This window comes from Nyctibius grandis, chromosome 2 (assembly GCF_013368605.1).
Source record: "Nyctibius grandis isolate bNycGra1 chromosome 2, bNycGra1.pri, whole genome shotgun sequence".
Lineage (NCBI taxonomy): Eukaryota > Metazoa > Chordata > Aves > Nyctibiiformes > Nyctibiidae > Nyctibius > Nyctibius grandis.
The window spans coordinates 127314784-127329256 of record NC_090659.1 but is presented as its reverse complement, the minus strand read 5'-3'; the positions used below and the strand labels follow the sequence as shown (position 1 = coordinate 127329256).

Genomic DNA, 14473 nt, shown 5'->3' with positions numbered 1-14473 from the left:
TGGTTGGACTCGATGATCCCAGAGGGCTCTTCCAACCTCATTGATTCGGTGATCCTGTGATTTGCAGCAATCACAAAACCTCAGCTCATTCGAGAACAGTTGCACAAGGTTTTGTTCCTTTCTTATTAGAAACACCAAAACAGCACCAGCCATGAAATGTTGTTCTACAAAATTTTTTTCCCAATATTTTAACGAGAATCCCTAACTCTCTGTTTTGTTGTGTCTTCCCTAAGCATACAGGCAACTGTAATGGGATTCTGAGAACCTCCAGTTTTTCTTGAGTCTTCACTTGCCTCCGAACTCCTGTGAGATCATAGAATAACATTTTATGCAGATCTCCTTATGCAAAAGACAGGGCCACAAACTAAAAAAAAAAAGCCTGTGGGGCTGTTGTAGGAGGGTCACCTCTGAGCACTGGAGGCGAGGAGCAGGAGTGTGGATTAAAGTAGGGGAGCAGAGAACAGGGACTAAGCTCCTCTTCTTCTCCTCAGCAAACCTGTACCTGATTTTAACTATGATGAAAACCCATCTCCTAACACCACGTACTGACTTACCATCCCAGCTCTCCTTGTGCCTTCACCCTGTGGAAATCAGGGGACAGGAATTCCCTGAGTTTAGTCTCTAAGGGAAGCCTGAGGTCCTGCATGTATCCTGCACCGAGCTAGAGAGGAAAGAGGAGCGTTACAAAGAGCTGTGGTGACCACCAAACCCAAGCTGGTGGGTATGAACTCAATTCTTTCAGTGTCTCCTGACCCTGCTGCCTTTGGGTGCCTTCTGGATTACACAGTCGTATCCCCCACCACCATCACCACCCTCCACAACAGTACAACCTACACAATGCCCAACAACTAAAATACAGGGCAGATCCTCCCACCTGATTTGGAGACCAGACTCTTCCAACCCAAGTCTCATAGTCTTGGTCCCAGTTGGGGCTGGACCATGCCAGTGGTAGGTGCACTGCCTGGAGCCTGCCAGGCAGCAGATTTATTCTCCAGTTACAGGATCTGCCTCCACTGCCATTGCCTGATCACAGAATCACAGAATCAATGAGGTTGGCAGAGCCCTCTGGGATCATCGAGTCCAACCGCTGCCCTGACACCACCATGGCAACTAGACCAGGGCACTAAGTGCCATGTCCAGGCTTTAACTGATGCTGCCCAGGTGGGATGCACTGCTCCCAGTATCACCCAACCTTCCCCTTCACTGGGGACACCCAGTCAGGCTTGGTGCAGCTCTTCTCATCCCCTTCAGGGGAGCACATCACTGCTTTCAGCAGCCCTTTCACCATGCAGTGCCAGCCCTCTTTGGTCAGGGGGTTTTCAATGGCAAACCCTGGCTTTGCAGAAGAAGGAGACTTAGATCAGACTTAAACTGAAAGAGGGGAGATTTAGATGAGATGTGAGGAAGAAATTCTTGGCTGTGAGGGTGGTGAGAGCCTGGCCCAGGTTGCCCAGAGAAGCTGTGGCTGCCCCCTCCCTGGCAGTGTTCAAGGCCAGGTTGGATGGGGCTTGGAGCAACCTGGTCTGGCGGAAGGTGTCCCTGCCTGTGGCAGGGGGTTGGAATTAGATGATCTTTAAGGTCCCTTCCAACCGAAACCAGTCTGTGATTCTGTGATTCTATGATAGATAAAATTAGTCTCAATTAGGTCAAAGTGGCCAGAATTGGTCTGCCACATGATTCCTGTCTAGCTGTGCTCTTTCTGCTGTTGCCTCAGAGGATGTAAAGCCCAAGTGTGGGACAGGACATCCCGACCCTGACTTCCAGCCTCTGACAGGACGGAGACAGCCAGGAGCTCCATCTCATGGTCAGACAGACCATGGAAGGAGATCCAGACCTCCTCACATCTGGAAAGATTCAGCATCCTGGAAAGAGGGAGCTGCCAATGCCAAGCTCAGGGACCTGGGTTTGGAAGGCTGCAGGGTCAAAGGACGAGGAAGAGTTAAGCTACACCAAGGCACTGTAGGGGATTGGCAACAATATCACTCCAATTAAACAAACTGAATTAGGAGGTTAGTCAGTAAATGAGCTAGTCAGCCACACACCGGCATGTGTGTGGCCTCTGAGCCGTGAGACAGACACCCGGCATTCCTCTCAGCAAAATTATAAATGCTTCCACCACGAAAAGCTGCTGGGGCAGAGAAGCAGGAGACATTCCTGGTGGAAGCAGGGCTGGCCAGCATCGCTCCTGCAGGGGTTGGGTGAGTTGGGTACCTCTGGTGATTCATCTGGACAAACCCACAGCAGCAAGCCAGGTAGGTCATCCATCGGTGCACGGATTTGAAATACATTCTCTACAAAAAAAAAGCACCACGAGTTTTGAAAAAAATCTGAGGCAACCTTGGCTTCTTGCAAGAGAAAATTCGCAGACCAGTTTGCACATTGTCATCTCAGGGAGTTTGCTTTACAACTGAATAAATTTAAGGTTAAATTTCACACTGAGAGAGGAAAGTAGAGGTAATTTCCCAGCTGTTAGAGCAGGGTGGAGGGTGGGAGCTGTCTTCCAACAGATGCATGAAAGCAAAATATCCCAGGATGCTGTCAGTGTTCCTGGATAGGATAAGCTGTCACACCTAAAGCAACAGACACTCGGCTCTGTCACCCAGAAAGTCCTTTTCAGCTCCATCTTTCTAGATACAGAGCAAGACAAATGGGAGATGGGATATCAAATAGTCGGTGCTGATGGAGGGGTTAAAAATTGTCCTGCAGGTCCAGAATAAAACTTCCATCATCTGAGGTTTACTTACTTCCACATCTCATGGTGGAATGTGGAGGAAGAACAAGGATTAACTAACTCTCAGGTTGGACATTAGGAAGCATTTCTTCTCAGCAAGGGTCATTAGCCATTGGAAGGGGCCGCCCAGGGAGGTGGTGGAGTCCCCATCTCTGGAGGGGTTTAAGAAAAGCCTGGCCATGGCACTTAGTGCCCTGGTCTAGTTGCCATGGTGGTGTCAGGGCGTCATGGTGTGTTTCCTTTCTCATATTCTTCCCTAAGGGTCTGCTTTTGATGCTGGACATAGGATCTGAGGCTGGATGGACCTTTGGTGTGACCCAGGGTATGGCTGTCCTTGTGTGCCTGGTCCCTCCTCACTCAGGCTCCTGCAGTGACCACCATGCCCCACTCGTGCCCCACCAACACCTCGCTGTTGGAGCTGCACCTGATGGGCATCCCGGGGCTGCAGCACCTGCACCACTGGATCTCCATCCCCTTCTGCATCATGTACCTCGTCACGCTGGCCGGGAACAGCACCCTCCTGTGCGTGATAAAGGCTGATCCCAGCCTGCACCTGCCCATGTTCCTCTTCCTGTCCATGCTGGCTGTCATTGACCTGGTGATGTCCACCTCCATCACCCCCAAAATGCTGGACATCTTCTGGTTTCACTCCACTGCCATCAGCCTGGATGCTTGTCTTACCCAGATGTACTTTGTTCACGCTTTCTCTGTGATGGAGTCGGGGGTGCTGGTGGCGATGGCCTTTGACCGCTACGTGGCCATTTGCAACTCACTGAGGTACCTGTCCATCCTGACCAGCCCCGTTGTGGCTGCCATTGGCTTGGCTACCTTGCTGAGGGCTGTGGCTTTCATGAGCCCCCTCACCTTCCAGATTCCCCACCTGCCTCTCTGCAGCCCGGCAGTCGTGGACCATTCGTACTGCGAGCACATGGCTGTGCTCAAACTGGCCTGTGGAGACGCTGGCTTCAGCAACACCTACAGCCTCTCCGTCTCCACCTACGTGGGCAGCTTCGACTCGCTGCTCATCGCCCTCTCGTACGCGCTCATCCTCCGAGCTGTGCTCAGCCTCTCCTCCCCACAAGCCCGCAAAAAAGCCTTCAGCACCTGCGGCTCACACCTCTGCGTCATGGCCCTCTTCTACGTCCCTGGGCTGCTCTCCATGTACATGGAGAGGTACCACCAGGAGCTTCCACCCCACATCCAGGTCCTGTTGGCTGATGTCTACCTCCTCATCCCACCAGCATTCAACCCCCTGATCTATGGCATCAGGACGAAGCAGATTCGTGACAGAGCATGCAGGGTGATCTCCTGGAGGAGACCCATGGCAGGTGGGACTGGGCCTGGCCTTCAGGGCACAGGGCTGGGACTCATGAAGTCCGTTCCCTAGAGCGGCCAAACCCTCTGCTGGACCTTGGTGTGGCCCTCAGCGTACGTTCAGAGCCGCAGGTGCCCCAGGAAATGTCAGCACCCACTGAAGTCAGGTCAGCACCAAGGGCTTCAGCCGGTTGGTCTCCTGCCCATCCCTAGCACAAGGCGGTGACATTGGCACAGCACCTCTGAGTGGTCCAGCTCCCTCAGATCTCCCAACTTGGAGCCACCACCTGACCTTGTTCTGGCAAAATGCCCTAGAGCAGCTGAACCACAGGAAACAGCTGTTTCCTTAACATGTCACTTTATACGCAGTGGAGCGGTGCCAAGAGATGTAACGGACATGGGACCACAGGACCACGGGATAACTCAGGCTGCAAGGGACCTCAGGAGGTCTCTAGTCCAAACTCCTGCTCAAAGCAGGGTCACCTACGAGGTCAGGCCAGGTTGCTGAGAACATCCCCTTCCTCTTGGTGAAGGTCTGTCAGACCTTCTGTGGAGCAAGTACCTGCACACAGCCACCACCGCCCTGAATGCACCAACACAGCACACACTTTGTCACTGAGGTGAATCACCTGAACACCTCTCTGGCTCTGTTCCCCACCCCTGCAGCAGGGCTATACCACAGCATCAATTCAGCAGCATCCAGTTGCCACCTCCTTGATGACTTCTTCATGCTCTAACAGGTAAAGTCACCCCAGTGGAAGTGGCAGTTGGTTCCTCTGCACCGAGGAGTGCCATGGAGGTCAGCACAGAGAGCTGAGGTGCCTGCTGGTCTCTGGGCGTTGCTGTGCTTCTGCCCTGCGCGGGGGCAGAGGGCTCTGCCTTGCTCCCCCAGCCCTCTCCATGCACCATGGACCTGGTTTTGGCTGGGATAGAGTTAATTTTCTTTATAGTAGTTTGTAGGATGATGTTTTGGGTTTGTGATGAAAGCGGTTGTGTTGGGTCTGGCTGAGATGGAGTTAATTTTCCCCCCAGTGCTGTGCTCTATACTGGTAGACAGGGATGTGCTGGTAACACACCAGTGCTGTGGCTACTGCTGAGCAGTATCACGGCTGGCTCTCCAACATCCCCCCTCATCAGGGTGGGCAAGATCTTGGGAGGGGACATAGCCAGGACAGCTGACCCAAACTGACCCAAACTGACCCAAACTGACCAACGGGATGTTCTGTACCACATGACATCTGCTCAGCAATAAAAGCTAAGAGAAAGGAGGAGGAGGAGGAGGCATTTGTTAATACGACCTTTGTCTTCCAGAGCAACCGCTACGCACACTGAAGCCCAACTTCCCAGGAAGTGGCTGGACATCATCTGCTGATGGGAAATAGAGAATAAATCTTTTGTTTTCCTTTGCTTTTGCTTTATTAAACTGCCTTTATCTTGACCCATGAGTTGGGTTTTTTTTTCCATCTTATATTCTCCTCCCCCCCCGTCCTGCTGAGGAGGGGAGTGATAGAGCAGCTTGGTGGGCATCTGGCATCCAGCCAGTGTCAACCCACAGAATCCCATAATCAATGAGGTTGGAAGAGCCCTCTGGGATCATCAAGTCCAACCATTGCCCTCACACCACCATTTCAACTAGACCAGGGCACTAAGTGCCATGTCCAGGCTTTTCTTCAACCCCTCCAGAGATGGTGACTCCACCACCTCCCTGGGCAGCCCCTTCCAATGCCTAATGACCCTTGCTGAGAAGAAATGCTTCCTAATGGCCAACCTGACCCTCCCCTGGCCAAGCTTGAGGCTGTGTCCTCTTGTCCTATCGCTGGTTGCCTGGGAGAAGAGGCCGACCCCCACCCTGCTACAACCTCCCTTCAGGTAGTTGTAGACTGCACTAAGGTCACCTCTGAGCCTCCTCTTCTCCAGGCTAAACACCCCCAGCTCCCTCAGCCGTTCCTCGCAGGTCAGACCCTCCAGACCCTTCCCCAGCTTGGTCGCCCTCCTCTGGACTCGCTCCAACACCTCAACACCTTTCTTGAAGTGCGGCGCCCAGAACTGGACACACCACAGCAGTGAACCCACCACAGCAGTGTTGGTAACACGGAGATGTTTTAGTCACTGCTGAGCAGCGCTTGCACAGCCTCAAGGGCTTTTCTGCTCCTCATGTTGCCCCAGCAGCGAGTAGCCTTGACATGCACGAGGAGCTGGGAGGGGACACAGCTGGGAGAGCTGACCCCAGCTGACCAAAGGGATATCCAAGACCAGGCTGGATGAGGCTTGGAGCAACCTGGTCTGGTGGAAGGTGTCCCTGCCCGTGGCAGGGGGGTTGGAACTGGATGGGCTTCAAGGTCCCTCCCAACCCAAACCATTCTATGATTGTATATAACGCCACGCTCAGCAATACAAACTCGGAGTGGGGGGAGGTTTGCCAGGGCTGCCATTGCTCAGGGACTGGCTGGGCATCAGTTGGCTGGTGGTGACCTGCAGCAGGAACCTCTCTGCCAGGTGCCGAGGCTGTTGGGTTGTATGATTAAAGGTTCCCCTCCATAAACCCAAAGGAGCAGAGCAACATGGCAGGTAGGGGATGCCCTCCTCAGAGCCAGCAGAGCCCTCAGCCTGGCTGCTCCCCAGGCTGTCCCAGGAGGATGGTCAGCCCACAGCCAGGTGTGAGACCTCCAAGTTGGTCAATGGCAGTGGATCTCCCTCCTGGCAAACTGACATGGGTTATGGCCTACGGGGTGGGGGGACAATGGGTATGGGATGCCAGGAAGAACAGTTTGGAACTGTGCGGCACTCGCTATGGGATCACAGAATCACAGAATCAACCAGGTTGGAAGAGCCCTTTGGGATCACCGAGTCCAACCATTGCCCTGACACCACCATGGCAACTAGACCAGGGCACTAAGTGCCATGTCCAGGCTTTTCTTAAACCCCTCCAGAGATGGTGACTCCACCACCTCCCTGGGCAGCCCCTTCCAATGGCTAATGACCCTTGCTGAGAAGAAATGCCTCCTAATGTCCAACCTGACCCTCCCCTGGCCAAGCTTGAGGCTGTGTCCTCTTGTCCTAGCACTGGTTGCCTGGGAGAAGAGGCCGACTCCCACTGCGCTACACCCTCCCTTCAGGTAGTTGTAGACTGCACTAAGGTCACCTCTGAGCCTCCTCTTCTCCAGGCTAAACACCCCCAGCTCCCTCAGCCGTTCCTCATAGGTCAGACCCTCCAGACCCTTCATCAGGTCTTCCATGTCTAAGCACAGCTTCTAGAAGGATTCATATGTATATACAATTTCCTCCAAAAGCATTCATCCTACTCAGCCAGAGAGGAGAACAGGATGAGGCCATTGATGCTGTTTGTTTGTGTGTGTTTTCAGTCTGTGTTGACCTGTGTGACTGACTGGTCTCCACTTGCAAACAACCTGGGGCAGGGCCTGTGTTTGCACCCTGTAGTCATAGAATATCAGAATCACAGAAGGGTTTGGGTTGGAAGGGACCTTAAAGCCCATCTAGTTCCAACCCCCTGCCACGGACAGGGACACCTTCCACCAGACCAGGTTGCTCCAAGCCCCATCCAACCTGGCCTTGAACACTGCCAGGGAGGAGGCCCAGATCAGCAGCCAGGAATCTCCTGGGTGCAAAAGCAATAAACACATGGACATGTATGACATGACAGGTTCCAGAGTGTGTGAGAAGCATGGGGGACCTCCTTTGGGAAGAAAGTCTGGCTTTGGGTGTACTGAAACTTCCTGATCTGCCACTGAGGCGTATCAACCAGAGAAGTGAATTCCAAGCAAAACAGCCTAAATACAAGAGTTTTTCTTGAAATCCTGCTCCCTACCTGCAGTCTATCACTGTGTCCCTGCCCCGCTGCATGACCTGACCACTGAAGACATTCCCTCTGCTTGACAGGACGCAATGCCATTTTGTGTGTCTGGAAAGGAGAAACTGCAAGGCACCATCACCATCCAACATGCAGAGATCTCTGCAGGCTGGGGGTGCATTTGTGGCTGGATGGATTTGTTTGGGCGTGGAGAAGACATGGGTCCCTGGAGGGAGGAGAGACCAAGAGAAAAATGTGCATAAGACCATGGCAGTAGAGATAACATTGAGTCCACATGGAGCTGAGTGATGGATGGTAGAAATTCCCTGTCCCAAACGGGCTCTCAGTGGTAGCTCTTATGAGCTGCTTTGAGGTAGAAGCTCTGACAGACTGAAGCATCCCAGATGTCAGGGCTGATGCACCCATCCTACATCAGGTCTGTGCTTCCCAGACCATGCGTGGGGTCAGGCAGTCCCAGACATGCTCCCAGGCTCTCCAGGACAGCCGAACAGTTGGAGTAGAGTTCGTGGGATGAGGCAGTTCACATGGGGACTCCTCAAGGAAACAGAGATGTGTTGGAGGCTTCATCTCCATCTCACACCTTGAGCGTACACACACCTTCCTCTGGGAACGTGCTGAGTTGGAGAGAGGACACAGGGGCTGTGAAGAAACTGCTCTTAGGGCAGGGAATGCATCTGCAGAAGAAAATCCCTTCTTTAGGAAAACCTCCCCTTTCTGACAAAATCTTTAGGAATGACGTTCCCTGCACATCACAAATGACCATGTCTTCATCTCCTCCCTCATCTCACACGTCCCTCATTGCCGAGCCTCTGTGCTGAACAAATCCTGTGCTGTCCTCCGAGATTTTAGGGGGGCAGGAAGCATTGAGGGTGGAGACAGAAGAGACAGGACAAGGCAGAAGAGGGTCTCAGTGGGAGAGGGGTGGGGTGGAACCTCTCCGGGGCAGTCCCACCTCTCCCCTCAGTTCTGTGCTTGTACGGCCCTGACACAGGGCAGTAAAATAAGTGTACCTGCTTCCCCTATACCAGGTAGGATAACTTTATATGGATGGCAGGAAAATAGAGGAGGAGCTCCACTTCAGAATGGCGTTCCTCTTGTGCTGTGCTTCTGCTCACACATAGGTTCTCACCTGCACTTCCCAGAATCTTTTTTTGGAAAATAAACTAAAAAATTAAGGAAAATTAGGGATTTGTTCCCTAATGAGCTGGCATTCTGCTAATGACCCTTATAGGCAGGCCTTACGCCTGCTAGAGGCTTGCCATCACGTGTGGTTTCCTTATGCATGATCAGTAGGCATCGTTCCTCACCTACGGACTGTGTGATGCAGCCAGGGCTCAGGACCTGCTGTGAGATCCTATCTCCCCACATGGATTCTTGCACAAGCTCTTTTCAGGGATTCAGCAGACATGAAAGTTTGCTGTAATGGTTCTGAGTGGAGAGGAGAATGGAAACTCAGGGTTTCCAAACCATCTTGCTCTCTCTGGCAAAACCAAAGGGATTTTTCTCCACTTCAGAAGGACTTTGTAGTTTACTTTTTGTTCATTGGCCTCATGGGCACCTGGCAGGCTCTGGAGAGCACCATGCCCCTGAGATCCCAATGGTATGACACTATGAGGGAGAGCTAATGAAAGAATCACAGAATCACAGGCTGGTTTGGGTTGGAAGGGACCTTAAAGCCCATCCAGTTCCAACCCCCTGCCACGGGCAGGGACACCTTCCACCAGACCAGGTTGCTCCCAGCCCCATCCAACCTGGCCTTGACCACTGCCAGGGAGGGGTGCAGCCACAAAAAGCTGGAGCAGTCTTGGAAATTTCCATCTCCTCACAGGACAGACAACCCCATCTCTGCATCCTCCATCTGCTGTGCCTGAGGGGATTTCTGGAGGACAGATTAATGCCCCAGTGTTGCTGCACTTAGAGACATGCAGAGATGTACTGCTGCAGCCTTCCAGGTGACAGTCCTACAGATGAGACCATCTGTAGTCTCATCTGATGAGACAGATACCTGTGCTTATCTTCTCGGCAGACTGGGATCTTTGCTTAGGCTGCAAAGCTCCTCTGTGCTATGTTTTTTCCATCTCCCAGGACAAGGAGTCCCTGTGGTCAGGGTTCTTCAGCACTGCTGTGATTCTGATAATAATATTGTGCCAGGCAGTGGCTGCAGAGGAGAGCTTCTGGAAGCATACCCTTGCCTTGGATGTAGGCACCTGGGGACGTGACTCTGGATTCAGACACAAGTGCCTGGAGGTAGGTGTCCACACATGCTTGTGTGCATGAGTGCTTGGTGTCTAAGCTCTGGGTGCAGTCAGTGGACATCCAGCCCCTATGGTCAGCAGATCCTGGAGAGCAGCTCAGCTCACCCGAGGGCAAACCCCTACGTTTAGGGAATTAGTTACTCTGAAGGCTCCGTGCTCGAGGTCTTCTCTGACTGCAACAGGGTTTCAGAGCCTCAGAGTGTCATTCCACTGCCCCTTCCTTGGATGTCTACGGCCACTTGAGATACCCCCAGGCACCCAAGGAATCCATGTGGGACAGGCAGACCATCTCCCCAGGTTTGCAGGGACCTGCACCCTGCTGGGTGTAAAGGAAGTGGGGGCCAAGAGGGACACACTGAGGGTCTCAGATGGTGCTGGGCAGCTGAACCATGCCCTGAGTTTTTGCAGAGGGACCCTCATGTAGACCCTGAGATCCGGTGTGTTAGACTGGGGCTTGCACCATCACGGGTGCAATGCACCAGTACTTAGTGCCATGGTCTAGTTGCCATGGTGGTGTCAGGGCAATGGTTGGACTCGATGAGCCCAGAGGGCTCTTCCAACCTGATGGATTCGGTGATTCTGTGATTCTGTGGGTGCACAGCTCTGTTTTGCAGCAGTGGCTGGTCCGAAAGGCTGGTCCGTGTCACTGGCAGCACGTGGGTCTGCTCAGGAGCGTGGGTTGGTGGAAGCAGCCACGGCTTAACCTCACTGATAAATCTGGAGCCACACCTGCCTCCTGCAGCTGCTGGTTACCAGGATGCAGGGAGTCAGTGCAGTGCGATTCTGTGCAGTAATTAAAAAGGAATTTTAATCCTGTTCCAGCCTCTAAAATGTCCTAATTCGCAGACATTTAGGCCAGAAGGTAAGCGCTTCTGTCCTGACTGGTCTTTTCAGCCAGCAGCTCCTGCAGCAACCCCAAACCTGTGGCTAAGCCGTAGTTCAAATGGAGGGTTTAAAGCCTACAAAAGTCTGCTCTCTATTTTAAAACTTAGAATCATAGAACCATAGAATGGTTTGGGTTGGAAGGGACCTTAAAGATTATGTAGTTCCAACCCCCTGCCACGGGCAGGGACACCTTCCACCAGACCAGGTTGCTCCAAGCCCCATCCAACCTGGCCTTGAACACTGCCAGGGACGGGGAACTTCAGGTGCTGTGTTTCCTTAGTGTCTCCCAGTATCTTCTTTATTTCTATTCTGAACTTGTCTAGCTTCTCCTTCTCACTACTGCCACACTAAGTATGTCTAATGTTAAATTTAACCCAAAGAATCCTGTAGGGGGGCTGTACACAGGTGAATTTTACTCCACGTTGTCACTATCATGGGTATTGTCAGCCACAAGCTTGCTGCTTGCTAAAAAGCTCCTGGAGGATGGTCATCCAGGCTGATCATCATCTCCTTTAGCAGGCAGGGATCTGGTGTGGTCACCACCTGCCTGGTCTTTGCAGCTCTGTGGGGAGAAGCAGCAGTAGCAAAGTTTTATCACAAATGAACATGTAGATCCTGCCCACCACACTCAGACTCTTCTTGTCCCTCCAGGATGGTTCTCTGGAGTTTCTCTACTACATTCAAGGTTGTCCCATCAGAATAAAACCTCAGAAATTCATCTTTTCCTCTGAGTACCACCTAGTTTTGCAGGCTTCTCTCACAGGTTAATGACAGAATGAAGACAGGGCATGAAAAGACATTTTGCTGATCACACTTAATGTCCCAGAGCACTTCCTGAGACCACCTTGTACCCTACAAATCTGGAGGAACTTCCTATGTTGAGCCTGTTGCAGGGAAGCCAGGGCTGCTCAGGCAGAAGGGCTGTCTGAGGGGACCTGGATGCTGACCTTTTTCTCTCCTCTTGCAGCTTACTTCAAGATGTCAGCTGAGAGGTGGTGAGCAACCAGCGAAGAAATAAGCCTTTCACAAGCAATGAACTGTAAAAGCCCCTTGGTTGTCCCTGGTGGCACAACGAAACGTGAACTTCTTCATCTTATAGGAACTTTCAAGCCATAAAAGCCCCATTTATTCAGCGTTTCTGATCCATTCCCCCTACCTGGTCACGTTATGCTGTAGCACACATTGTAGTAACAATGTGAATTGTGATTTGACTCCTGCAGCGATGCAGAGTCCCCACCTTATCCCCCCTAGCTCTGGACACCTCAGGGCTCAAAACTGGGCTCCTTCTTTTAAGCACAAAAGCAAGATTCTCCTGCATGGCTTCTGATCTCTTCAACCACCCCAACAGCAGCTCCTCCTCCTTCATTCTTGTGGGTGTCCCCAGCCTGGAAGCTTTTCCCACCTGCCTGGGCATCCTTTTCTGCTTGGGCTATATCATTGCCTTGGTAGGAAATGGGGTAGTTTTGCTTGTCGTTGGGCTGGACAACTCCCTGCGTGACCCCATCCACTGCTTCCTGGGCATGCTGGCCGTCATCGATGTGGTGATGGTGACATCCATCGTCCCCAAGATGCTGAGCGTGTTCTGGCTGAATTCTATGGAGATTGGCTACACGGCCTGTTTTGCTCAGATGTTCCTTGTTCACTCCACAACATCAGAGGAGTCAGGAGTGCTCCTGGCCCTCGCTATTGACCGCTACGTTGCCATTTGTCACCCTCTCAGGTACCAAGCCATCTTGAACCCCCAAACGATTGCCCAAATAGGCCTGGCCATTGTGATGAGAGCTCTCCTTTTCATGGTGCCCTTGACAAGGATGGTGACAAACCTCCCCTACTGCCGTTCCCATGTGGTTCCCCACTCGTACTGCGAGCACATGGCTGTGGCGAAGCTGGCGTGCGCAGACCCCAGACCCATCGGGCTTTACAGTGTGGCTGGGTCCTCTCTTATAGTAGGGATGGACGTGGCTTTCATTGCTGTGTCCTATGGGATGATCCTTAAAACTGCCCTGGGGAAGAAATCATGCTGGAAGGCCTTCAGCACCTGCGGGTGTCACATCTGCGTGATCCTGCTGTTCTACGTCCCTGGGATCGTCTCCATATACGCACAGCACTTCGGCAGCAGCGTATCCGTGCACGCACAGGTTCTGCTGGCTGATCTCTACCTGACCCTCCCCACCATGCTGAACCCCGTCATTTACAGCCTGAGGACCAAGCAGATCCGTCAAGCAGTGCTCAAAGTGCTGTTTCCCAGGAAGGTTCGTGCCTGACACAGTAGTCAGTGGTTTTCCAGGTGTATTCACCTGTGCACATGGATTTCATTCCTGTTGCATGCACATGGTGAACAGAAGCAATGAGAGGAGGCGGGGAGGACTTCTTGGCTTAAATGACCAATGAGACCTTACTCTGTGATGAGAGTTATTTGGGACTGGGATCATTAGCCAATACCAGAGTCATATTTCCCTTCCTTCTTTCCAGGTGATACAGAGAAGTAAGCAGCCACCTTTGAGTTCTGAGATGTTCCCATTGCCATGAACATCCCTGTGATAACCAAGCTGGTGAAGGGTCTGGAGGGTCTGACCTACGAGGAACGGCTGAGGGAGCTGGGGGTGTTTAGCCTGGAGAAGAGGAGGCTCAGAGGTGACCCGATTCTGTGATTCTATTCTGTGAGTGATGAAATTGAGAGAATTCATTAGAGGTGAAAGGCTGTGTCCCAGAGGTGCTCATGGTCCTCTGCTTGGCAGGGGAAGTTTCATCCAGAGAGAAGAAACATGACCCTGCTTGGGTCTGAGGATGGAGGAGGAGTAGAGGGATGAGGTTGGGGAACTGTGTCCATCAACACAAGGATTCGGAAGAAAAGCATACAGAGATGGCATGTCTCCTCCAACAGTAAAGGAGTGGGACAACTCTCATCCTCCTCAGACACGTTCAGGGCAAAAGTCCACGTGGTCCCCACCATCTCCCTACAGTCATGGCAATGAAAGAGGCAGGTGCAGCGTAGTTCCTCTGACCTATTTCAGATATCAGCTTTAGGCTGGGTTGAATACTGCTGTAAAGTCACTGTTTGTCTCCATGAATATGAAGGCAATCTGGAGGAGTAGCTCCAGCCATGGATTGACACCACGTCTACAGCTGTCACCTGTGTTTGTTCAGATGGATCCCACTCAAAATGTCATGTTTAGTCTTCACTTCTACATTAACTTAAAAATTAAACTCAGTGAAATGCGTTCAGCTTCAAAACTGTTTTAAATGTGTCATTCCCATGTCAAAAATATATTTTTCCTGTCTTTGTGGTGTTTATCTGACTTTCTTCTGCACACTTCCCTGACACCTTGAAAAAAACAGTTGGCAGAATGTTTCTGCTCTCCTGAATTTGCACTTTTTGCTGTACTCAACTTGCACGTTTCAGCCTTGTGCTGCCTGGGGCTTGGGGGGGGGATCTGGTGGGGACAAGGACAGCTCATG

General features: G+C 52.1%; 2 protein-coding genes across 2 annotated transcripts; both read left to right on the top strand.

The window, feature by feature from the left end:
• The first annotated feature begins 3110 nt into the window (after positions 1-3110).
• On the top strand, positions 3111-4118 carry LOC137677106 (olfactory receptor 52K2-like). The gene has a single exon (XM_068424298.1). It carries the CDS (start codon positions 3111-3113, stop codon positions 4116-4118), a length of 1008 nt encoding a protein of 335 aa, XP_068280399.1.
• Positions 4119-12330: 8212 nt separating this feature from the next.
• LOC137660339 (olfactory receptor 52I2-like) lies at positions 12331-13278 on the top strand. The gene has a single exon (XM_068395170.1). It carries the CDS (start codon positions 12331-12333, stop codon positions 13276-13278), a length of 948 nt encoding a protein of 315 aa, XP_068251271.1.
• Positions 13279-14473: the final 1195 nt, after the last annotated feature.